This window comes from Astyanax mexicanus, chromosome 2 (genome assembly GCF_023375975.1).
Source record: "Astyanax mexicanus isolate ESR-SI-001 chromosome 2, AstMex3_surface, whole genome shotgun sequence".
Lineage (NCBI taxonomy): Eukaryota > Metazoa > Chordata > Actinopteri > Characiformes > Acestrorhamphidae > Astyanax > Astyanax mexicanus.
The window spans coordinates 18,887,974-18,914,480 of NC_064409.1; the positions used below are offsets into that span (position 1 = coordinate 18,887,974).

General features: G+C 37.3%; 3 protein-coding genes across 13 annotated transcripts in view; 1 reads left to right on the plus strand and 2 right to left on the minus strand.

Moving 5' to 3' along the window:
- Positions 1-9,126, minus strand: part of celsr1a (cadherin EGF LAG seven-pass G-type receptor 1a) — a 140,268-nt gene extending 131,142 nt beyond the window's left edge. For 7 of the 10 annotated variants that reach the window (XM_022671340.2, XM_022671339.2, XM_049473648.1 and 4 more), the window contains exon 1: positions 4,463-9,126. In XM_022671340.2, coding sequence (XP_022527061.2) covers positions 4,463-8,009 — 3,547 coding nt within the window. In that variant the 5' untranslated portion in view covers positions 8,010-9,126. The remainder of the gene's footprint in view (positions 1-4,462) is intronic. The other 3 variants (XM_049473650.1, XM_022671341.2, XM_049473649.1) reach the window with 1 other exon arrangement.
- Positions 9,127-11,663: 2,537 nt separating this feature from the next.
- On the minus strand, positions 11,664-19,613 carry trmu (tRNA 5-methylaminomethyl-2-thiouridylate methyltransferase). Its single transcript, XM_007234938.4, has 11 exons — positions 19,414-19,613; positions 17,818-17,983; positions 17,614-17,720; positions 16,432-16,554; positions 15,391-15,563; positions 14,759-14,812; positions 14,582-14,648; positions 13,599-13,699; positions 13,297-13,441; positions 12,738-12,820; positions 11,664-12,084 (listed from the first exon to the last, which is right to left on the minus strand). The coding sequence occupies exons 1-11, from the start codon at positions 19,493-19,495 to the stop codon at positions 11,944-11,946; spliced, it is 1,242 nt and encodes a 413-aa protein (XP_007235000.2). The 5' UTR covers positions 19,496-19,613; the 3' UTR covers positions 11,664-11,943.
- Positions 19,614-20,229: 616 nt separating this feature from the next.
- On the plus strand, positions 20,230-26,351 carry srr (serine racemase). Of its 2 annotated transcripts, none has more exons than XM_049473651.1 (7): positions 20,230-20,324; positions 22,309-22,490; positions 23,153-23,334; positions 24,002-24,132; positions 24,497-24,645; positions 25,177-25,266; positions 25,759-26,351. In XM_049473651.1, the coding sequence occupies exons 2-7, from the start codon at positions 22,313-22,315 to the stop codon at positions 25,998-26,000; spliced, it is 972 nt and encodes a 323-aa protein (XP_049329608.1). In that variant the 5' UTR covers positions 20,230-20,324; positions 22,309-22,312; the 3' UTR covers positions 26,001-26,351. The 2 variants fall into 2 exon arrangements, with proteins under 2 accessions (XP_049329608.1, XP_022527064.2); XM_022671343.2 differs by having other exon boundaries at positions 22,313-22,490.
- The last annotated feature ends 156 nt before the right edge of the window (positions 26,352-26,507 follow it).

Genomic DNA, 26,507 nt, shown 5'->3' on the forward strand with positions numbered 1-26,507 from the left:
GGGGTGAGTAGATACAGTTACCCCAACAATAATCAAGATAATACATTTTTTGACACATTTGATTGTGAAAGAAACAATGAATGAGCAGATTGAGTTTCAATACTTCAGCCATAAAACAGATGCTTGGGGTTAAAACTGAGATAAACTTGAACGAGTGGGGTCAAGAAATTAAAGAAGCCCAGCTATGTGAGTCCCGCAGCAACGAGCCGCCATCCCACCAGCCAAAGAAACCACCATGGCCACAGGCACAGCCTTAATACCTGCCTCACACACACGTATCAACAAGCTCACACTGCTAACTGTGGCTCACACCGTTAGACAGCGACCAAAAACAATCATTTAGCTTCATCATCTCCTATAACACAACACAACACAGACCTTCAGGTTAAAGCCCAGAGGCTAGAGTGTGCCATATGATATAGTTTACACTAATATTGTTATGTTTTAAATGATAAAATATTAATTATGTCTTAAAAGCATTGTATTTTGTATATGTTTTGCTATATACTGTGTTTTTTAAGGTAGGTTTTGTTTAATTGTTTATGTTTGCAGTTTATATGGACTATTACGCACATATACTGCACTAAATATTCTGCACTTCAGTTTTGTGAGTTATTGTGTTACATTACTTTACTTGTATTTTACATTTTGAATATTTATATAATTTAAATAAATTTGTTTGTACTAAACGTTTGAAAACTTAATTTCCCCAAGATTTTTTTAATTGCGAGAAAATAGCCTGAAACACTGTAGCATTATTTTAGAACTTAGTTTGAATTTTAATTCTGTAGTACATTATATATATGTTGGTATTTTTGGTATATATTTGTTATGTTGTGTTTACAAAATAAAGAAACTCAAGAGTATTATTTAAACAAAAAAACAAAAATCAAGAATATCAATAATGCAAAAATACCCTAAAATATTGCGATATTATTTTATGGCCATATTGCCCACCCCTACTAGACACTCACAGTGTTAAGCGTTTTAACAGACTGGCCTCTGGAGTTGCTTAGCTATTGTCAGAAAGCTTATCACTAATATTTATCCGTCAAACAGAGCAGATAGGCAGCGTTCCAATATCAATACCACAATCAATACCCCTCTCCACACTGGGAGCTGCCATGTTAGCGCAGACACCCCCTCAGATGACGGAGAAGCTTGAGTGATACAGATAAGGCAGATTGGGTTACAGCTAGAACACATAACCCTCACTGCCGCTTGTTTGCGGCCCTCACTGTGTTTCTGTGAGGAAGTCAGGCCTTTGTTGTGACTAGAATGTTAACCTACTTTAATCAGAAGGGGAAATCTGGGAGTTTTTGTCTTTCTGAGGGGGGTGGGATAACTACCTGAAGCTCATTTGATGGGAAAACACCTGCAAAGTAAACTAGAGATTAAAAAACTTACTCTAACAATATGATTCTAAAAGGAGGTAAAACACTCTTTCTGACCAATTAAATGCGAGCTCAAATCCCAACTATAGAGTTCCACCAAGTATTAAGTATTAATACTATAAAAAGTTTTTTGCTTAAAGTTAGACGTTTTATGTTTTGAAAAAGGCAAACAAGCATCAAACATAAAAACCTTATCCTAACTGTAATTGGTTTGGGTCTGTTTTGCTGCATCTGAGCCAGGATGGCTTGTCATCATTTTCACCAATCAAATACATAAACAAGTCTAATACATTTGTCTTATTTGTGTGATTTGGTTCTCCTTATCTAGTTTAAGGACTTGTGTGAAAATCTTATGAAGTTTGAGGTCGAATCTATGTAGAAATATAGAACTATATAGGACCCACAAACTTTCAAGCACCATTCACAGCACAAATGTAATACTAATGCTATAAAAGACAGCTGAAGGTACTACTAAACTTAGCACAAATTGCTATTAAACTACTAGCAAACTCAATAAAAAGTACTAGCAATATCAGTAAAAAGTGTTAGTAATCTCAGTAAGATGTACTCGTAACTTAGTACAGGATTTTTGGTACAGAGTAAGAATCTAATGCTAATAAAACTAAAGTTAAAAAAAATAAAAATATAACAAACTTACTCTTTGAATCTTATAGAGATCTTATTAAAAGTAAAGCTCTGTGACCATTTATATGAGAGCTAAAATCCCAAATATCGTAGTGTAAGCACACCAACAGAAGCATGTGCATTAAGCGTATGGTAATTAGCAAAATTAAAACTAATAAAAGTAATTACAATATATCATGATGACACACTTAAGGCACATCTTCATCAGTTAATTGCTTCAATTTAATTATAGGTTGCAGTAGAGCCCAGCTCAAAGCCTGCTTCAGTTTATGCCCAGAAGGGTGTCTGTTTTCCTTGAGCCAGAGGTCAAAGAGGTCACATAACCACTGTTAATGGTTGCCTAACATTTGACTTGTATGTGTGTGTGTGTGTGTGTGTACTGTGTGTGTGTTTGTGTACTGTGTGTGTGTGGTATGTTGAAGGTGAAGGGGGGGAATATACGCATTAGATTAATGAGGAAAAGAGAGGGAGAGGAAAAAGAGATGGGGGTGTGTGTGGGTTTGGGTGGGGGTGTAGTAGTGGTCATGGAGACCCGGACACAGCCCCTGTCATTGTCATGAATGAGAACAGGATAAGAAATGAATGCTGGCCGTTGCTACCATATAAAAGGCCAACAATGACCCTGAGCATGGACATTAAGCTGAAGAACAGCAATCCGGCCAACAAAGGAACAGCCGTAAAGCCACAGAGAGGCTTGCTGAGGAACCGCTATTGGACACTACAGTATATGCAAAAGCAAAGGGCGGCTTGCAAATGAACAGGAAGAGGAGTGAATGTGTGGAAGAAACAAAAAAGGAGGGAAAGTGGAATAAAAAGAAAGAATAAAGAGTACTGTAACATCTATAAACCCCTGATACAATGACCTGCCCAGACAAACTTCCAGTACACATTAATGTACTCTCAATTTAAAGTTTAGCCAGCTAGTCAAGGGTACTGTCAGTAGGGTAATATGTGTCTCTATTAACTTTACACAGCAAACCCTGTCTGTGAAAAATGCTGTGGAATAAAATTTTTGCAGCATTATGACCGAAATTCCACACATCTCAATTTAAGTTAATATATAAAATTCTTTGATTTTGGTTATTTGATAAATAATTAAGCAATAAACGCTGATGAACAACGACATATATGTAGAATAATACTACTCAGCTAAAGGTATTGGCAAACTATATTACTGGTATAAGGGCACAAAACCCTGTAAACCCTTCACAAGATATGCTAAACCTAATGGGTTTCTGCATTATGACTAATGATTAATAATAAACACAGTGTGTTAAAGGTGCTAGATAATTCAGTGAAAAATGTTAAACTAGAAAACTTGTAAAATGCTTGCAAAATGTCTTTGCAAATTTTGTGCAAAGTGCTAGCAATTTTAGTAAAAAGGGCTAGAAACCTTAGTAAAGGTGCTAGAGAACAAGGTGAAATTAACTAATAAACCCAAAAATATATAACATACTAGAAAATGCGGTAAAGAATACTAGCAATCTTAAGTAAAATATGCTACTAAACCCGTTAAAACTAGCTAGTTAGCAACTATTAAAAAAGTACTAGCTACAAACTCGAAAGCCCATCCTAGCTTACTGCTAATAAACACAACAAAAAAGGCTAACAACCTTAGTAAAGGTGGTAAATAACAAGGTGAAATGAACTAATAATCCCAAAAATATAAAACATACTACAAAATGCTGTAAAAAGTACTAGCAATCTTAAGTACAATTTGCTACTAAACCAATTAAAAACTAGCTAATTAGCAAACTAGTAAAAAAGTACTAGATACCAGCAATCTCAGAAAAAGGTACTGCTAATGAGCTCAGTAAAATGTACTAGCAAACCCAGTGCTAGCACATTCAGCACAAAAACACTAGCAAACTCAATTAAAGCATAGATGCCAAATCTGCTAATACAGTTTCTAGCAACTTTATAAGCTAACAAACTTAATAAAACAAAGTTAAACATAAAAGGTAATTAAGTAAAAAACGATAGCATAAATTCATTTCCACCACTCTGAAGAAAAGCAACTTTAACTCCATCTCAACATTAAACAGGTAAAGCCTCCCTCAACAACAGCAGAGCCATAAATCTCACACACAGCCCAAAAGCAGCAGAACAGGATCCAGCTAGCCTGAAGCAAACACACTCACACACACACACACACACACACACTCTTAACCCGGGCGGCACTTCAGAGTCACCAGCAAACTCACACCGCACCGCATCTGATGCAGCTTATACTTCACTTTACCTGAAATATATGTATATTACATACAGTATTACATATTAATTACTATGTCTATGTATGCAGAAATGGAAACTAACTTTCTGTCACCTCTCAAGATGCTTAAAGTTTCACATTTAAATTAAAACATATGCACAACCACATTATACAGCACCACAGCTATGGAAAGAATGAATGAGGGTCTTACCTGTAACTGACACTTTCATGGAAGCTTCCAGTGGTCTGTTATTGTCCAGATCCTTGCTCAGTTTCAGCTCTCCAGTATCTGGGTTCAGGATTAGCAGACTAAGCTCATTCCCCTCCACAAAGCTATACTTCAGTTTATCTGACACATCCGGATCATGAGCTGGTACCCTGCCTATAACCCCAGTTGGAAAGCTGTTGGATTTGTTGGTGACATAGTTGTTGAAGATGATCTCAAAGTTCTTCAGGACAGGTTCGTTGTCGTTTATGTCAACCAGACGGATGTGGACGGTCGCTCTGCTGACCAGCGGTGCAGATGTGGCCTGGACTACGATCACATACTCTGTCTTGGCCTCGTAGTCTAAATCCGTGAGTGCTTTTAAGTCCCCTGTAAATATATCCAAGTCAAAGACCTCAGGTATGTTTCCCTCCACTATCTGGTACATAATCTGAGCGTTGGTTCCTTCATCTGGGTCTGTAGCAGTTATCCTGGCCACTACAGAGTCCACAGGGCTGTTCTCCTTGACATCAACGAACAACTCATCCTTCTCAAACACGGGGGCATTGTCGTTAATGTCAAGCACTGACACCTGGATCTCCACTGCAGCTTTGAGTGGAGGAATCCCTTTGTCAACTGCAAATGCCTTTAAATTATAGACAGGAACGTTCTCCCTGTCCAGCTTCCGGTTGGTTCTGATGATTCCAGAGAACTGCTCAATCATAAAGTCACCCTCACCATCATCACCACCCTGGAAGGTGTAGCTCACCCTTGCATTAGACCCTGAATCCCTGTCTGAAGCAGATATCTGGAGGACGCTGGTATGCTGAAGGGCATCTTCAAACACAGTGCCTTGGTACTTCTCTCGGCCAAACTGGGGAGCGTTATCATTAGCGTCCTCCACTATGATCTCCACATAAGTAATATCTGACTTTTGGGGGATGCCGTTGTCACGGGCAATAATAGCTAGAGTGTAAGCGACATGGTCCTCATAATCAATTTCTATCTGTGTGGTGATGGCACCTGTATCTGGATCAATCTTAAACTGTGGGACATTGTCCTCCATGACATACGTAATGCGAGCATTCTCACCTGTGTCCTCATCTGTAGCACTGATGACCACAACAGTTGACCCAATAGGCTTGTCCTCGCTGAGCAGAACCTGATAGTTGGAACTCTGAAACACGGGCCTGTGTGTGTTGGCATCAGTGACATTGATGAAGACCTGTGCTGTGTCATAGCGTGTGCCATCTGAAGCAGTGATGGTCAGAACATACTGGCGTTCCTGCTTGTAGTCCAGCGGCAATGCTAGAGTGATAAGTCCACCGCCACTCTGGCTGGTGATGGCGAACCTGTTGCGCGTGTTGCCACTGGATATCTGATAAGTCACCACACTGTTGATGTCCCGATCCACAGCTGTCACTGTTAGGACACTAGTACCAACCAGGGCATCCTCATTAATTTTCAGGGAGTAGACCTTTTCCGTGAAGGTGGGCACATTGTCGTTGACGTCCAGCACTGTGATGCTTACACTGGCAGAAGAAGACATTGCAGGAACTCCATTGTCTCGGGCTTCCACTCCAAAGGTGTAGAACTCTGTGGTTTCTCTGTCCAGCTCAATACTGACTGTAATCCAGCCTGTGCTGTTGTTGATGGTGAAGGGGAAGCCGGGGGAAGTGTCGGTGAGGCGGTAATCCAAGCGGGCATTTTCCCCAGAGTCAGAGTCAATTGCCTGGATATGAATTACTGAGTACCCAATGGGTACGTTCTCCAAAACTGTGGCCTGAAAAGGAGTGCTTACAAACATGGGGGCGTTATCATTCACATCAATGACCTGCACTATCACTATCCCTGTGCTGTTAATGAGAGGAGGTCGGCCTCCATCCTGTGCTTTGATGCGCAGGTTATATTCCCTATTTGTTTCATAATCTAGTGGATTGATTACATCAATAACACCAGTTGGAGAGTGGATATAGAACTGGCCCTTCACATTGCCATTAATGATGCTGTAGTGAACTTTCGCATTGTTGCCCTCATCTCTGTCGCTAGCCTCCACCTGAGCAACTCTGGTGTTGACAGCCACGTTCTCTGGAACCTGCACTACATACCTCTTCTCGCTAAACTGGGGATAGTTATCATTTTCATCTTCTACCGTTATATGCACTGTGGCTGTTGCACTACGTGGTCCTGGGTCTTTCCCTTGGTCATTGGCCTCCACTATGAGCTCATACTGTGCCCTGGTCTCCCTATCTGGGCGCACTCGGACCTTGACAAGCCCATTACGTGAGTCGATCTCAAAAACGGAGTTTACACCATCGCCGTTTACAATTTTATAGATCATATTGGCATTGGAGGGTGCATCTTCATCAGTGGCCCTCACTGTCATCACCTCAAAGCCCACTTCTACATTCTCACGAATGCTAACTCTGTACTCGGTCTGCTCAAAAACAGGGCCATGGTCATTGGTGTCGCTGACGGTGACAGTAAGATAGGACGTGGCGGAACGCTGAGGAGTGCCACCATCTGTTGCAGTGACCTTAAAAACATGGGTGTCCTTGAACTCTCTGTCTAAGGGTCGCTCCGTTTCAATGCTTCCTGTCTCTGGGTTTATCCTGAAAAAGTCACTGGATCTACTGTCAAACAAAGCCTCCATGCCATACTCAATCCTCCCAGCCTCTCCGCTGTCTGCATCAGTGGCTTTAAGCGTGATAACATGCGTCCCTGAGGGTTCATTCTCAGGAACGGACACTTGATAATTGGGCAGCTGGAATACAGGGGCAGAGTTTACCCCCCTTTTCGTCCTCTTGTTTGACTTCCATCTGTGAGAGGTGTGCGAGTGGTGTTGCAATGAGGACAGCTCAGAAGATATGAACTTTAGCCTTATGTCCATGGTGATGTCACCTAGTCCACATACCACTGTTTCCTCTTTAAAATTCTCTTTGGATAAGCAGAAGTCATCCCCACTGTATAAACTCCCATTACTCCCAAGAAAAACACTCAAGTCACTCAAGTCCTTTGCTTTACACCAATGACTCTGCATTGGCATGTCCTTGGCGTGATGTGCAAAGGCAGCTGGTAAATAGTCTTTAAGGCGGAGGAGCAACACATCTGAAGACAAGCAGGACGCTTCCCTCAAGTTGTAAAGGAAGTGAACCTGAACATCAGGGCTAGTTATTCTTCTCCTGCGCCTCACAGTGCAGTCCTGGCCGTGCACATACAAGTTCAAATGCATGTGCACCAAGTCCTGTGATGTGACGGACCTGATCTCGAAGTTCATTGGGATTGGGAAGGTCTCATTAAGGCTTGCACAGTCCACCTCACCCAAGAGACTCACATCTCCATGGTGCTTATGCACTTTCAGCAAATTCCAAAGCCTCGAGCTTGGAGATAAAGTCCTGTCAAGAGCATAACTCCAACCAGGTCCCAATGAAAGGTTTGCCAAAGAGGCTCCGGCACGTAAAGTGTCCGAGATGTGTAGGTCATAGCCTCCAGAGACAGAAGACACTCCGAGGACGAGGAGGAGAGACCATATTGAGCACATGGTCACCTCCATGCTTTGGGATGAGGAGGAAAATGCATACACACATACACACACACAAACCCCCCCACACACAGATGCACATACACTAGGGTTGCAGCGATATAGTGTTGTGGCAGTGAACCATCATTAGGTAGGAAAATTGATGATTATCATATTGTGTAAATTTGCTTGGTATTTGTACTAGGGTCCAAAAATGCAACCATACAGAGTTTAAGAAACAATCATTTGACCGATTAATTGAGAAATCAATTAAGACATAATGCTAATAATCATTTGCAATAAAAAGTAAGCACAGGTTGCTTATTTATTTGCAAAACAAATAATATTCTTACATTTTATTTAAAATTTATTAATAAATTCTTAAACTGTGGCAAAGTCCAGTCTTCATTTCTTTCAGGGCTAATGTAAAAAAACAAGTGAACAATTAGTTAAAAATCCCGTAACTGCACCAAACTGTGAATTATTTTTTTCTATGTATAAAAACTAAAAAAATCAATTGATTAATTATTAATCGGCAGATTAAGACATAGTAAAAAGTATCATTAGCTGAAAATTCAAAATTGAGAGCAGATTTCTTATTTTTATAATTTTCCAAATTAGTTTTAGATTTAATTTCGTTAATTTAAAGTTATATGAAAGTTTTAATAAAGTTTCAACTCAAAATGTTCAGTGGTGAAAATACCCTGTTTTCACTCCTTTAAAAGGTCAAATAAAAAAACGAATTAAAAACAACAATAAATATTGTTTTACCTTAATTCCGCAAAATCGTTAATCTCTTTTTAGAAAGTTATGATGCCGCAATAAATGAAAATTTCATATCGTTGCAACCCAAACACACACTCGCGCGCGTCCTCGAGCGCGCACTCACTCTCTCACACGCTCGCTCTCTCTCGCTCTCTCTCTGTAACTCCAGAAACTCCGGTAACTCCGGGCTGCTCCTCAGCTCCGCTCCCCGCGGCTCCCGGGTCTCCTCGGGTTCCTCGTGTCACGGTAAGCAGCAGCGCTTCTCTCCTCGGGATGAAAGAAAAGTAAAGCCCCTGATCCGCAGCGCTCCGTCCCGCGCGCCTCCCCGCGCTGTCCCGCACGCTACGCACGCAGGGTGTCACTCGGAGCACGGTGAGGTTTAAATGACTACAAAATGGCTCCTCCGCGCGCCGGCGCTCCCTCCTCCTCCTCCTCCCGCCCCGCCTGATTAGCATAAACCTGCTGTGAGACACCCCCCTCCACCTCCACCACCTTCTCCTCCTCCCGGGGGGCTTCACTCCTGCCCCCCCCTCACTCACCTTCACACCCCCCTAATATACAGAGGACCCCCCCTCCCTCTAACACTCACTCACTTACTGAAGTTTACTCACTTAAGAAATCCAACTTAACATCTAAACATATAGAACACCTGTACATGTTCACTGTTTCAGGATTCAGCTTTTATGATTTGAGGGTTTAAGTTTTAAGCTTTAAGCTTAGTTTTGAGCTTTCAGATTTGAATTATTCAGTTTTGTGCTTTTCATGTTTGTGTTTTCAGGTTTGAGGGTTTTTTCATGTTTGAGTTTTTTAGGTTATAAGATTTAAGTTTTTGAAGTCTGAGGTTTGTGTTTTTAAGATTGAAGTTATGAGGTTTGTGTTTTGAGGTTTAAGGTTGTACGGTTTGTGTTTTAAGTTTTGACTTTTTCAGATATGAGTTTTTGAAGTTTGAGGTTTTATGGTTTGTGTTTTGAGGTTTGACCTTTTCAGGTTTAAAGGTTTTTAAATGTTTTTTTTTTCAGGTTTGAGTTTCAGGTTATGAGGTTTTTGTTTGTGTTTTTTTTTTCCAAGTTTTATTTCTTTTCAGGTTTTATAGTTCGTTTAGTATTTGCAGTTTGAGGTTTCTTTTAGTTTTAAGTTTTTAAGGTTGTATAATGTACATATAGTGTAAAGTACAGTATGGCAACATGCAACTTATTTGACTGGGTTTGTAAAATGTAAATAAACAAGTTAAACTTAATCAGTTTTCTTTTATTGACATTGTTTTGTTCAAGTATTTGTTTGAGTTGAATAAACCCTTATTCATCAGCTTTTTTTTACATGTGACATCATGTTAGCTTTGAATTTGGTGATTCTATACTATGTACATTATTTATTTTACTATTATGGAATACACAGTGTTATGTAACAATGTGCTGTCAACCAAACACCAAACCAAAAATCTGTCCTTATGTTCAATTTAAAATGTTTAGAATCCACCAGTTTACCTTAATTTATTTATTTTTTCATTTATATTTTTAATTCATTCTTTTTATGGGTTTGGATAAAAGCCAGCTATTTACCGTCACTATTAACTGTTACCACAGCTATTAATTATTGATTAAGATTTTTTTATTTATAGAGTTAACGCTGTTGCTTTGTGAGCAACGCCCCCCCTCTAGTGGTCAAGATCAGAAACGGTCATATATAACATATTCAGGTGTTCACTGACACGTACATATAAAAAGCAGCTGCAGCTGCGGCCTCCAGTCTTTGGGATATTGATTTCCAAATTAAATGCTGAATTGAATTGTATTTCACGGTCAGTGATGGTTTGTGGAGACTTGTGGTCCACTGTCTTATATCAGGTCCATTGTCATCGCAGCTTCTCCCAGGACATTATACAGAACTCCATGCTTCCCTCTGCTGACAAGCTTTATGGAATAAACACCTAATAAATAAATACCTGAAATATATCACTATGTATGTAATTAATATAAAATATATTTTATTTTGACTTTTGAATTAAATAACTAAAATGAATAAACTTATTGTTGACATCTGACAGCAGATTTACAGTGTGAAAAATGCAGCCCAGAAGTTGTTTTTTTATAGGACTAATTAGTAATATTATTATAAAAAGTTTGTATTCCCATTATTTTTTTCACAGTTGCAGGTTCTATGCAGGAACAGCACATGTTGGTTCATAAACTAACTGATGGCCAACAGGTGCTTTGTAAAATCTACTCTGAAGTTTTGACTGCGCCATCTGTGAGTCACGCGCCCCCTCTAGTGGCCAAGAGCAAAAACTGACAGATCTAACAGGTGTTTAAGTTCAGTATTGATACATTACAGGGTAAGAACTCCAAGTGTAGTGAACCAACATATTTAATATATAAATAAATGAAACATATTTTAAAGTAAATTATTTTAAAATGGGATTACCTTTAAATTTAAATGGTCCTGCCCTCTGTTTCTGTTCTGCCTCTAATTGCATTCAAGTAACTTAACACTTAAAACTAGGGCGATCAGGTCACTATCATTGAATTTCAGCTGAGTGTTTATTGTCAAATAAATAATTGCATTTAACTATAAATGCAACATAAAATATATTTAATATTTTAATCAAACAATAAATGCTCAATTAATTATATTTATTAGTATGTTATTACCTTTAAGGTGAAAATGCATGTAATTTTGTTAGTTTGTAACAATAATAAAGTGAAAGATTTTGAAAATGTAGAACAAGATCGACTTAAAACTATTTAATCAAATATTTTATCTTTTTAATACAGTCATTACACATGATTTATTTATGTATAAATATGTGTTTCAGTAATTTCAGCCATTCAGGACCTTATATCAAACTGAAATCAGTCTATTAAAGCCTGTTCATCACCTTCCCATGATTTCTACTCTACATAAAAACACCACAAACTGGGCAGATCAGAGTAAACATATTTATGGCACAAACTACAGAACATATTCTGACAGAAATGTAAGTTAAACAGTTATTTTAATTAAAAACCATTATACATAAGGAGAATTGCAGGGTCAAGATCTTCATGATACACTGATATCATATAAATGTCTCTCAGAAACACAGAATCTGTGTTGTACAATTAATCAGTGTTATCAGTGAACACAGGTTACAGTGGTTACAGTCCACATAGTGTTGTGCTGAGGTTGGGTTGAGGTGTCTCTGAGGTCTCTGCAGGTGGTTTTGCTACGTTTGTGGAGGCTGTTCAGGGTCTTTGCTGGTTCTGCTGAGTTGAAGGTTCCGCTTTTGGAGGGTGTATTCACTCGGACCCAGCCGGATAATCTTCCCACTGCCGAGACACTCGTCCCCCTTATACAGAACAGCAAACTGCACAGCAAAAACATACACAGAGGGACAAAAGTATTGGCACATATGCTAATTTATTGTTTCTTTTGAAATCAAGGGTATTGAAAAGAATTTATTCAGATTTTGTAAACGTCCAGGTAAGGCTGTGACGATTTCATTGCATTTTCCAACTAGAGTGTAACCCCATGTAATTCCCAGCTCCCTAACTCATCCCAAAAGCACTGAATGGAGCAAAATCATTACAAAGAACACATCTGTTCGTGAACTCAAGCTCAGGTGTACTTGGGATCTGCAGCAGACAATGATACAAAGCACACAAACAAGTCCACTTGTGAATGGCTAAAAAAATAAATAAATGAATGTTTTGGACTGGCCTAGTCAAAGTCTGATTGAGATGCTGTGGCATAATCTTCAACAGGACATTTATGCTGGAAAACCCTCCAATGTGGCCGAATTAAAACAATTCTGTAAAGAAGAGTGGAGCCAAAATTCCTCCACAGAGATGTGAAAGACTCATTGCCAGTTATCGGTAAATCTGGATTGCAGTTGTTGCTGCCAACTGTGGCACAATTTAGTATTGTTAGCATTTCCTACTATCCTCCTACAGTCTTCACTTTAGTGAAATTCATCCCATTCAGTAAATGAGAGCCCATATTTTTATAGTATTTGTTTACCTGTCCAGTTGTAATTGCTCTCAGTGGCATTTTTATTGTTATCCACAATGTTCCGTCAAGGTTCAAGGTCACTGTGCATGGAGCTGATACATACAGAAACACACAAACACACATACACAAATCACTACATAACCTCTAAGTAACTTTACACCTTTATTAACATACATTGACATGACAAAGTCATGGAACAGCAGTATGTAAAGTAATCAGGAAGTTTTACCTCAGTGGAGAGCTTGGAAACAAATTAGTGCAACACTCTTCAGCTTCAACAGGACATAACATTAGTTCCAACACGTGACCAATGAAGTTTAGCATTTCAGAGTGCATTAATCTGATATTTCAGCTTATTACATACATAACAACTTAGATATCACATTACAAATTACACAGGTGTGTGGGCATCCCCAAGCCACCCCCTGAGGCAAAACTACATGATCAATTTACCTACTGCTATGTCATAACAGTATATTTCAAATTTTTGATTTTTGCAGAAAGTAAATAATACATTTTTGCCAGGTTTTAGACTCCCCTATAAAAATGAAAACAAAGAGTGACTTACTTAAAGGCATCTGGTGTAGGAAACGAAAGTGACAGTCCATCATTTGGGTTTGGACCAGTTGAGCAGGAGGCTCCTCAGCTATCCAGTGAAAGCGATCTGTCTGTAAGGTGTCCCGCAGCAGCGCTGGGTGGTTGGTGGTGGGACCCTAAAAAGGTGACATCAAGTTCAGATTGTTTAAGTTCTAAAACTCTGTATATAAGCAAGCACAAGAATTTGTCAGTTATAGTTAATCATAGTAGATTCTGAATTTCGGGTGATGAAAAATATTTAAAATGGCTTTAAATGGATTTAAATCATCTCACCACAAATATTTCTCCAGTTGTGATGTCTTTATCAACCACAAACCACGGGTCTTTCTGCCCCCCTATCCGTGCCCTCTGGCCTAAAGTAAATGTGAACCAGCCTGGGAGAAAAAACACTCAATAAGTGGCTTGTAATGGCATAATGCAATATAATACTAGCAAAAATAGTTGTGACATTTTTTTATTGTCATATTATCAGAGGTGGAAAAAGTACTGAAAAATTGTAATTAAGTAAAAGTACCTTTACTTTGCTAAAATTCTATTCAAGTAAAAGTAAAAAAGTACTCAATTTAAAATTTACTTTGAGTAAAAGTTACATAGTTACTTTTATTTATTTGATGTAAAAAAGTACAAATCATAAATTAAATAATTATTAAATTAAATAATTTGGACCTTTCAGGCAGTATTAGTTAAGACCACCTCATAAAACATTTTCAAGAACAAGTGGCATAGGTTTCTATGATGCATTTTTTTCTTTACTGTTAAAAGGTTATGGTCATATAGGTGACTATAAACTGTTTTTTTAATAGTTTTTTTCAGTTCATTATTAATTTGTAACTTGCCATTGCTATGCTTTAACTGCTATTTACATGTTTTTTTTAACATCCAAGCAGATGTTCCTAATAAAAACGTAAGGAATTGTCATGAAAAACATGAAAAAAAAAATGTTGGTTGGCGCATGCGCAGTGCCGGAAAGAAGCACATATCGATGGGTAGCATAACTCGACAGAACACTGGTTCCCCCAGAGCCACGTGCACAGACCCCAGGCTACACAGCTGATTTACACTGCGTCTCTTAAACCTCGTCTCTAAAACCGTGAATTTAAACTGTATGTACCAAAGTTTATATACTGCCTCATTTACATTAAAGGGATCTGCTCATTTAGTAAACATAACAGCAGAAATCATAGAGGACATGTCTATATGTTGTACAATAAGTAAATAATGTATTTATTGTGGCAGGCCTAAAAAAGATTACATACCTTTATGCGTCCCCATTATCTTCCCATCTTCAATGGAGACAAAATGTCCAGGTTTGGGTTCTAAATACTGTCAAACAGAGAATTCAGCTTTAAACACACTCTGTATCTGAAGATCAGCATGCTGGTAGAGTGTATGAGAGTACTGAGGTACATTATGTGTGTATATATGGTGCTTACCTCAAGAATAAAATCTTCAAAGTTTCGCTCACCAATGAAGCAGATGCCCATGCTCTAGAGGAGAAATTTGGATTGTGAGAGTTTTATTTACACTGGAACACACTGTGATATTATGGTGTGTGCAGTATATTTCCTAATGCAAAAAATATAAAGATATAAATTAGAAAATGGAGTGACTGCTCAAATGCTGGCCCTGTCATTACTGAGAAAGCCCTGATGGTGATGCCATAATCATCTGTTGTTAGTAGTCCAAAAAACACACATCTAGTTCAATCTGGGTGCAAGTCCTTTTTTTGTTTATCCTCTCACAGAACCAGGTGTTGGTTTTCTTAACCAACTCTAACTGCATAAATGAGATACAGTACCAGTCAAAACTTTGGACACACCTTGTCTCATTCAGTGTGTTTTCTTTTTTCATTTATTTATTATTTTACATTGTAAATTTTATTATTTAATTTATGTTGACATACAGCCACATAGATGTTAATGGATTGACGTTGTGTCCCTATATTGTCCATATATTATATGACAGCAGGCCAAGAGACAAACCTTAACGTTTGCCATTGTTTGAATATGGCTTTGTATTGTGTCAAACATTTTATTATAAATGTTAAAATTGAGATTATACATACCTCTTTCTTTTTTAGTACATGATGGAAGCCTGCCTCAGCAGCAATCTTCTTTACAAAATCTTTAGTAAGCCCAGCTAATGGAAAGATGGTCTGGCGCAAGGCATCCTGGGAAATTTGGCTAAGAAAGAATGTTTGGTCTTTTAAGAGATCAGCACCTTGATAGAGCCTCACAGCTGGAAAACACAAGATCAAAATATGGCACAATTAGGTTTGCTACAAACACACATGCTACACAAAACTGGCAGTAAAATATGCAGTTTGTGATTTTGATGTATGTTTATTTGCCATTTATTTGTCATTTAATTGGAAAGACATACATTTCGGTTTATGTTTATCTACTAGTCCACCAGTGGTGACACAATGTGGCCACTTCCTAACTCAATCCAGGGCTAATATATAGAGCATATGGCTTATTAATGAGACTGTAGTGGGTTTGAAGCTGTCATTGTTAACCCTCTGTGCTTCAGGGGTGCTGTTGCATGGATGAGCTTGGTTTTCTAATCTAGGTTAAATAAATGTTAATACCTTATTATACTTTATTACATATATTAAAATGACTGGCTCTTCTGATCAATTGGACAATGAGTGTAGCTACAAGCTAATAAAGCCAAATAAACTGACAACTGTATATTGGATCACCTAGAAGACCATTATACTGCAATAATTAATGGAACAAAACCTTAAATTGAGAAGCTGGGTGGCAATTATATAATACAGACATACTGTAAATAACATACTATGGTATCTCAGGTGGTTACTCAAGTGTTGCCTCAAGTGTTGCCAAGTAGTTGCTGTGGTATGTCTTACAGCAGGTTTGATGTTACTAGTGTATATGTATCATGATGACATTCATTGCTATGGGTAAAAAATGATACAAGGCTAAAGGCACCGAATAAACTGACAGAGCTCAGTGTAGATATAACCATTTAAAGACCATGATAATGCACAGATTTTTTTTTTAGATGACAAAGAACAAAGTTGACACTCTAATACTAAACCAAGAGTCAGCCCTAACATTAAGATCCCAAAACAGACACTTACGGTTTCTGATCTCCAGTCGATCTCTGAAGAGCGTCCGTGGTGCTGGTGTTTGTGTCTGCATGAAAACCTCATCGTCCTCCAGAGATGTTCTTGCATAGTGACCAGTGGCCATGGCATCAGCACCTGCAGATCATGGAGAACAGAATCTTAAATAGTCTTTTGTAAGTGTGAGATGATGAGGTTAAAAAGGACAAATCCCTTTTTCAGTCATGATAATAAATAAAATAAACACTATAGTGACAAATTCAACTGTTCTACCCCAGCATGTCTATTGCAATGCATAATTTATAGTGTTTTAAAAACAATATTTTCAATAAAAATAAATTGCCGGGCTCTGAATGGTCCAGCAAATCCTGTCCATGTACTGTAGTTTGCCATTGGCTACCGGAGCCCTGAGTGAGCACAATTGACCTAGATGTCGCTCAAGGTGTCTTTAAGCTCATGTATCGGAACCGAGTTGCTGCGCTTTCCTCCCAGTGCGTTGTGATGCTACTCAGCAATGCTGCATCAGTAGAGGTGGAGTCTGACTTCACATGTGTCAGAGGAGGCATGTGTTAGTCTTCAACCTCCTTGTGTTGGGGTATCACTAGTGATAGGTGGAGTCCTAATGAGTGGATTGGATAAATTGGTGTTGTAAATTGGGGAGAAAATGGGATAAAAATCAGAAATAAATTTTTTTTAAATAAATTTTAAAAAATTGTCATTCTCTTTTCTCTTAAAAAATATCCAACTTCCAAAAATGTTGTTGAAATGCTGTTGCCAAGTCGTTAAGTTGCTAAGTAGTTTTCATGATATTCCCAGTGTTTCTTCCAGTGATGCTAAGTGTCTGCTAGGTATTTACTAGGGTGTTGCCAAATAACTGTTATGATGTTACTAGGTGGCTGCTATAGTGTTACCGTAGTGTTACTACTGTATGCAAGGTGGTTACTATAGTGTTGTTAGGTGACTGCTTGAGTGTTAACACTATATATTGCAATGTACACCACAGCTATGGTATTTCACATGTTTTTTTTATGATATATGTTAGTGATATTTAGTGGTTGCAAAGCAGCTGCTATGTTAGACCAGACATTTGTTGAGGTGCATCAGGTGGTTACTCAGGTGCTGCCAATTGTTTATGTGGTTTTTGGACGTTACTAGTGTATTTTTTTTCATTGTGACATTTAAAAGGTCCATACTTACCTAAATTACTGACTGCGTACTGATGGAAGTGCTTGAATTTGATAAGTTTGTTGCAGATGATGTCTGGATTTGGAGTTCTGCCCCTCTGATATTCCCTGAGAAGATTACTGCAGATAAGAGAAAAAGCATAAACACAAATGTTAGCATCTCAGACCCCAATGGTCACATGCAAAAAAATAAACTGTAACTGCAATTGATACATACCTAAACACTTCATGCCAGTACTCTTTAACATAGGAGACCTGATGGAAGGGTATATCCAGCGCCCGACACACTTTATACGCATCATCACAGTCTTTTTCTGAAGTACACACTCCTTTCTCATCCAGAGAATCCCAGTTCTTCATAAAAACTCCAGTGACCTGATAGCCTGAAAACACAAAAACAACAATGCTAGACTTGAAAGGACCCAGTCATGTAAAATCACATAAAGACCACCCAACTGAGCAAATAATTAAATACTGAGTGTATTAACATGAATTCAACCATTAGATAACTGCAGATTATTAAAATCAGATGTAGTCAGTAATCCAATGAACGCTTTTACATACATTAAGGTAATAAACAAATGGAAAAACTGCCAAACTAATCAAATTTCCACTTTGCAATCTCACAGAACCGTATGACAAAAAAATCCAGCTGCAACTTTGAGTACACACCGAATTAATGTACCAGACATTTTTTTATGATTTCTACTAAAACGCAACTCTGCCTGAATTATTGTTTCTATATCTATATTGCTGAAAAAAAAAATGTTTTTCCTTGTCCATTAATGACTGTGTACATGTGCAAACTGATAAAACAAAGAACACAAAGTAATACATGGACATGTACGGAGAAATCAAATTACTGACCTAAAGTCTAGTTCTCTTTATTGGATTTCTTAATTTGATTTCTAGGCCTTAATCTGATATTAGAAATGGCCAAACGCTGTTCATCACTTGGGAAAACCGCTATCTACAGATATTATCTGAGTATCATTTTATTATTAAATGTATGTAAATACAGTCAATAATTTAATTATTTTTAAATTTAATTTTATGTTATGCTATGTTTTTGTTTTACATGTTGTCTGAGCTACAAAGCTTTTTTTAAATGTATTGCTTATTTTCAATATAATATGATATAATATAATATTTATTACAGTACATTTTTAGTCATTGGCCTAGCATTAATAGCTAACTACCAATTGAAATCATTTCCTACCTTGAAATAATTTCTAAGTTTGGACACACCTCTCCTCATTTAATGTGTTTTCTTTAACGTTAAATGTTTGTGGAAACGTTCAAATCTTAACGTTGAGTCATCATAATGTCCTCAGCCTTCTGCCTTTTGAATTAGTATTTTACATTTCACCATACAATTTTAAAAAACGGTTGGATGGAGAGATGAAAAAGTAGTTTTACTTCCGTTTGCAGTAACTGCTTTTTAATTTGGTAACGTTACCAATTCTTCACCATACCTACGGAAATGTTTATGTTCTATTAGTTTTGCTGTTGCATTTTTGAGATCAGATGTTGATTTAGATTGGTAGCTATGGTGAGCTATGGTTTTAATGAGTTAGTTTTAGTGAGCTATGGCGTATTAAACGTACAACTTTGAAACGCCAGCTAGGTCCTTTAATTGTTTTCATGTATTTAATATTAAACTACAATTTATAAAATAATTTGCATGAAGAAATAAAGAAAAACACTGAATAAGAAGGCGTGTCGAAACGGCTGACTGGTACTGTGTGCTGTATCTCCATAAACAACATCTGTACTAATGTGTCCTTCTCGCTGCTTATAGAGGATTTCTCACCTCTCCGCTTCAGTAATAGAGCAGCCACAGAGCTGTCCACCCCTCCAGACATCGCACACACCACGTGTCTGACTGCGCTCATGATTTCGCTCTGATTTATTCCGTTAACCTGATCTTTTATCCGCTGCTTTTCTCACTGCTGTCACAATCATGCTCCTCACAGGGCAGCGCCATGTCTGCGGTGCCGCTCGAAACTCCGTCTTACAGGAAACAAACCGATCAACAGTTCCGAGCAGACTTTCTCACAAACTCTGTGTATAATACTTAGTGTATAATACTTATATTTAAGTAAAACTACAGAAAAAAGCACCATATTAAAACACGCTTCCATAATATATCCATAGTATATCCCTAATCACTGTATCAGGGTAAAGTTAAATTATTTCTTCGTTGTAAATAATTTGTTAATATTATCATGAATATACATTATGCAGATAATTATGAAAACATACAGAAAACGTGGGTAGCGCATGCGCAGTCCCGTCCATAAGCAGCACATCTCTATGGGTAACATAACTCGACAGAACACGGGTGCTACCCTAATGTAGCTAGTTATAATATTTAAAGGTAAAAATATATATTTTAAAAAGTAGTAGCTAGAGGTGATAAGTATTTATTTATTAATCATTATTATCATTGATGTATTATTATTAATAGCCATTTACACGTTTGAAACACTCAAGCAAATAATAACAGTTAATAACAGTGGCATGTTTAACTAGTTAATGTACACAAAACACAGAACTGTCATGAAAAACATAAAAAAATTGTTTTCAAAATGTGGGTCAGCGCATGCGCAGTGCCGTCCATAAGCAGCACACACCGATGGGTAGTATAACTCGACAGAACACCGGTCCAAAGTCAAAGTCTTCTGTTTAGGTTTTCTGCTAAAGTCTCTGACTTTCCCTACGGTAAGATTTCTAATGCATGTAAGTAAATGTTTAGAATTGTTTTGCGTTTCCTGCTCCATATTCGAGATTTAAACCCCTTACCTCATTCATTAAAACTGTTTGTTTTAGAGCTGCCAACTTTTACAGTGTCGCCAGGGTCTGATTCAGGCTGGCTCAGTGCCAGATATTCTGCTTGTGGATTTGAGGTGATACGAGTTTTCTACAGTATTAATAGTATTATACATACCTGTCAAGTCTCCCGTTTTGGCCGGGAAACTACCGTATTTTACTCCTCTTTCCCGCCGTCCTCCCGTTTTAGTATTTTCCCGTAAATTTCCCGTATTATATTAAAATATAAAAATATATATTATTGAGAAGACAGGGCACTGACCGCTCTGTGTCTCTTAACCAATCGTGGAGCCAGTTCAAGGAGAAAGTCCCGCCTTTCAGGAGAAACAGCCAATCAGCTTGCAAAGGAGGGTCAGTGTGGGGAAGCCCCTCGTCGCTGTGAGTTCAGGCAGCTAGTCGGAGCTGGATCTGGATATACAGCGATTTTTCTTAAAGAAAGGTAACGGTAGGCTAATCATGTAAACTGTGATGAGATTTTTCTGATAGCTGCTTAAAAATACTCGTCTCCGAAATAAAACACACAGATTAAACCTTTTAAAATAAAAATATTACAGCTTGTGACTCAGTTTAACAAGAAATGTGGAGAGGACCGAAATGAACTGAACTGATCAGGTGTGGAGTGATCAAAAGAAAGAACTATTAATTAAAAATTATTAATTGTGTAGGCCCCTTAGGACAAATTTTTACTGATGGAGTATATCTGGTCCATGTCCTTTTAGTAAAAGCTCATAATACTATTTTTAGGTCACCTACAGACATTTTGCAGAATTTGTGCACCCTTTGTTCAATTTTAAATCTATTAAATAAATAAAAAATACATAATAGAAAAGAGTGCATTCATGGCAAAAAAGACATGAAGTCTTAACTTTTTTTAAATATCTAGAAAATGTTTTTTAATTTGGCTGTATTAAAAGAATGACATATGTAGGAATTTCAGATTCTGATGATCTAACTGTAGTTTATAAGTGGTTCACATTTTTTGTAAACCTGTCTTAAAATGTAAAGGATACTGAACCTTCGTTGGGCTGGTGGGATGACTTTAAGCGGCCAGAGGAAAATATCCCTTATTTTCAAATCTAAAACTTGACAGGTATGGTATTATAGTGCAAACATAACAGTATAGACATAGAAGGTCCGTGCTGAAATGTATCCGAATTAACATGACACATTTTCCGTGTTCAAATGAATATATTAGAGCATAATTATTACAAGAAATAATGTACTGTTAGTTAAGCAGACCTGGAACAGAACCACATTCATTTAGCACTGTAACCTGTGAACAGTGAAACTTTAGTCCTGATTTAGCCTAACCCTAACCTTTTTATTTGAGAACTAAAGTTCATTTAATACTGACAGTTTGATGGAGAAAATGTGTGAGAAAGTGAGTCTCAAGGCCAATACTAGTGCATCAGTTATCCGTAAATTGTACATTTCATTTGGAAATCAAGGGAGCAGAGTCTGGAGGAAGAGTGGAGAGACACACAGTCCAAACTGCTTGAGGTCTAGTGTGAAGTTTCCACAATCAGTGATGGTTTAGAGAGACATGTCATCTGCTGGTGTTGGTCCACTGTGTCAAGTCCAAAGTCAGTACAGTGTTTTCTCTGAAAATCTTACAGCAGTTCATGCTTCCCTCTGCTGACAATTGTTATGGAAATGCAGATTTTATTTTCCAACAGGACTTGGCACACTGCCAAAATCCCAACTGACATATGGTACTTCACCAATTCTTTGTGTACGGAATAGTGATTTCTTGCAGCAGTGTTCTATACTCCTGTCGTAACTATTTTTTAAAATATCATTATATTTTGGCAGACCATAGTGAAAACATTAATCCACATCTGAGTGATCTCTAACTGGAATTCTCCTCCTCTCTCAGTAAGATGGAGAACACCACAGCAGACAGTATCACTCTTCAGGTGCTGAAGGAAGCACGGGAGACGGTGATGTCCAGCCCTCTGGAGGTGATCAACACCCCCATGATCCCGTGGGCTCAGACCACACTGCCTCTCCACGAGTCCTGCAGCATCCACCTGAAGCTGGAGAACATGCAGAGGACAGGTCTGTAGATTACACATTTTCACAGGAAAAGTAAAAAAATTAACCTTCTATAAAGCTTTATTTTACTGTTATATTCTATTTGATAAAAATATTTTGTTGTACTATTTAACTCCAATGTTCTATTATAAAGTGGAATTGTAAAGTTCTGTTTTATTCCAAATAAAAAGATTTTATTATTTTATAAAAAACAATGGCTATAACATTTTTCCTTTATAACACTATTATATTCAAGCATTGTATGCTTTAAATATATTTATATTGAAAAATTCTATTCTATTATATATTTGTATTGTAATGTTTTATTGGATACCATAATTCTGTTGTAGTTTTAGTTGATTATAAAAATATATATATGTTTTTATTTTGTTAAGAAAACACCAATTGTTGTATTGTAAAGTTCTACTTTATTTAATATGTATTCTATTCAGTTTTGGATTCAGCACCAATTCTATGTTGTAAGCTAAAAAAAGGATTAAATTATAACGCATTGTCAGACTTTAACAGAATTAAATCAGGGTATTTAGCAGCATATCACAGTTTCAGTGTAGTGTGGCCCTTGTTTGATCCTGCCTGATGAACGAGGATGGTAAATCATATTGCATTAAAATATATAATATTATACGTTTATTTTTCACTATATTTTTCCTTTATTTCACCAACAGGTTCATTTAAAATCAGAGGTGTAGCAAATCAGTTTGCTCGAAAAGCCAAAGGAGGTCATTTTGTCACAATGTCAGCAGGGAACTATGGAAAATCATTTGCCTTTGCCTCTAAACACTACGGAACCAAAGGCAAAGTGGTGATGCCTGAAACCGCCCCCATCTCCAGATCCCTGCTAATACAGGTAAGAACACAGTCTGATTACAGAATAATGTCCGGAATGTCCGGTTGGGTGCCACATCGGCAAAAACCTTCAGCACGGTATTAAAACATTTTAATAAGATACATTTATTTCACAAATATAACCTGCCTGACGTGCCAGAAAACCGTCTCTGTGTCTCACTAATACAGGCCATAACAGCTCATTCATTCAAGTGTATTTAATATGGCCACAGGTGGACACATTTGACATTGTTCTCTTAACAAAAAAACGGGGAAAAAACACAATGTGCTCTGTTCAAATCAAAGGCTAGCTAGCTTAGCAAGTGAGCTACAGACCTCAACAAGCTACAAAACCCTTATTTTCTGTATTCTGTCTATCCAGTCTCTCTATCATTTTCATCTAACTGTGTAAGTTTACAGGACACTCTAAAACTCAGCTTACTAATGTCACTAAATCATTTTAAAAGTTTAATATCTAACCACCTTAATTTTAACTGTTTTTCTGTTATATTAATCTTATCTTCTTTTAAACTTAATTTCATATCAAGTAAACACAAGGCTTCCCTGCCCTCAGTAATACCCTATACAGTGGTAATGTTTTGACACAGTATGAAAAAGCGAATACCGCCCAACCGTAGTTTGGAATTTAATATTCATACAACTAATTAGAGCTAACTCTGAACCTACAGAGTTTTGGTATAGAAGTTGAGCGAGTGCCGACGCCACGTCTCTTGGATGTAGTCAATCACTGTGTTCAAGAGGAAAACATGACCTTCATGCATTCTTTCAATGATCCAGATCTCATAACAGGACACGCCAGGTACACAAATACTCATTATTACCCTACTCATTATTTTCTTGATCATAATCATACGTTTCTATTGTATTAGCAGTATTTTCTCATCTGTATTTACACATCTAATATCTAAAATTATGAATATCTCAATCTTTCATTTATGAACACTTAAGTTATATTATAATAGTTATGACAAGCATATACTTTATGCACTATATACCAGAGCAACCCCTCAGCAACCACTTAGCAACACCATAGTAACCACATATTATCACCATCACCATTATTGATAAATGTTAATATAAACATTGATGTTAGACTTTTCTACTAAACGTTAAAATACTATTTATTGTTACAGTCTTTTCTGGTATTTAACAATTTACTGCAGTCTAGGCTTTGAGGTTCTGGAGGTGGTTCCTAATCCTGATATAGTGGTGGTGTGCTGTGGTGGAGGGGGGTTACTGGCTGGAGTGGCCGCTGCCATTAAATTGTCAGGATGTGATGAAACAAAAATCTATGGAGTGGAGCCAGAAGGAGGTAAAGAATTTAATTATTTCCTGTCCAAAAATCTCATATTTTTTAAAAATGGAAACAAAAAAAACATTGTAACTTTCTATTGCAATCAGTATAAACTTTTATTAAAATTGATTTTGAAGCATTTCTATTGGTCCATTCATCATGAAAACTTAATTCATTAAGAAATGATGGAGATACAACGTTTTTGCATGACAGCAATGATATATGTAGTAGGTACAGATTTTAATACAGTTTTGCTGAATTTAATGCAGTTGTGCTTATTGGTTGGTATACATATATTGTATTAAAATACATTATAATTACATTATATATTCAAAAGTGTAGCAAAATGAATCATCATGTAGCACTGAAAGTCACGTTTGCAAATTAAGCAATATAATGCTAATCAAATAGCTAAAATAATTGCATTACTAAAATAAATATGAAAAAAATCATGGATAGCTGTTTTATGTTCCTACTTATTGAAGACATTTGTGTTTATATTAGTGTATTATTGTTTTAGTTCATTGTTTAACCTTTTACTTTTAACAGCATGCACAATGTACAAAAGCTTCATTGAGAACAAACCTGTCGGCATGGACAGCAAAAGCATCGCTTCTGGTCTTGCACCTCCCTTTGCAGGTAAAACATTGTTGGATCAAGCCTTAATTCTTTTATTTTTTCCATATTGTGAAATATTTGTGCAGTTGTGGCACCCTGGAGTGGCATACAAAAACACTGTTTTGAGAAAATCTGTTCTTTTATGGGTTCAGAAGTGTACGTGCCTCCATATCTCTAAAGCTGGGGTGGAGTGACTGTCTAACTGTATCATTACCAAATCTCTCCTTAGTCAGGTGTCTGAGAATAGGAAGGCCTTTTCGATTCCATGTTATATGAACTATAACAAATTAAGCATTATATATATATATATATATATACCATAATTAATCAATTTCAGCTAATTCACTTATGTTTTTAAGGTTCAGTTCAATGTGTTTGTGGTAATGGGGAGGGATGTGTAAAATAGATTTTTGAGCTGAACCATCACTTTAATTTATGTGAAACAAATTTATGTTTATGAGGTCATTAAACCTTCACTTACAAGGTGTGTGGGTTGTGTGTTTTATGTTTCAGGTGCTCTACCGTTTGCACTGTGTCAGAAGTACGTGGAGGAGATAGTGCTGGTAACAGATGAGGAAATCAAGTCTGCTGTGTCCACACTCTACAGAGCTGGTCTGGTAGTAGAACCATCAGGTTCTGCTGCTTTTGCTGCTGTCATTAACGGCAGAATACCCAACATCACCGGCAAAACTGTGGTGGTCATTCTGAGTGGAGGAAACATTGGGAAAGATGAGCTCACCAATTTCCCTGACTGAGATAGGAGTTTAAAACATGCATTAATGCATCATCCTAAAATGTGATTTATATGATATTAATTATAGTATAGGTATAAATATTCATGAGCAAAAGCCTAAATTCTATCGTTTCTTCTAACCCACTCCTCCACTGGACTAAAGCAGCGTTATACCGGATCACCAAAGCATCATTTTTTTTTTCATAAAAAACAGGTCCCAGGGCATTCATTCATACTAGAGACCTCAACTAGACATTTTAAAATGAATGAAAAATATGAGACCTTTAAGGCAGAAATACAGTATGCTCGTAATTCAAGTCACTCCTGTGAAAATGCTGCTATAGAAAATAAAGATGTAGCATAAATTATCTGACCTTTGTGTGAGAGCTGCTGTGATGAGCGACAGATGTAGCCGCCACTCAGCAGGAGATCTACTTCTCCTCTCATTAAAAATGAATGGAGCAGAAAGATGAGGGCTGTTTAACCAGAGATACATATAAAAGCTACAAGTTGTAGCTACTGTATTAAT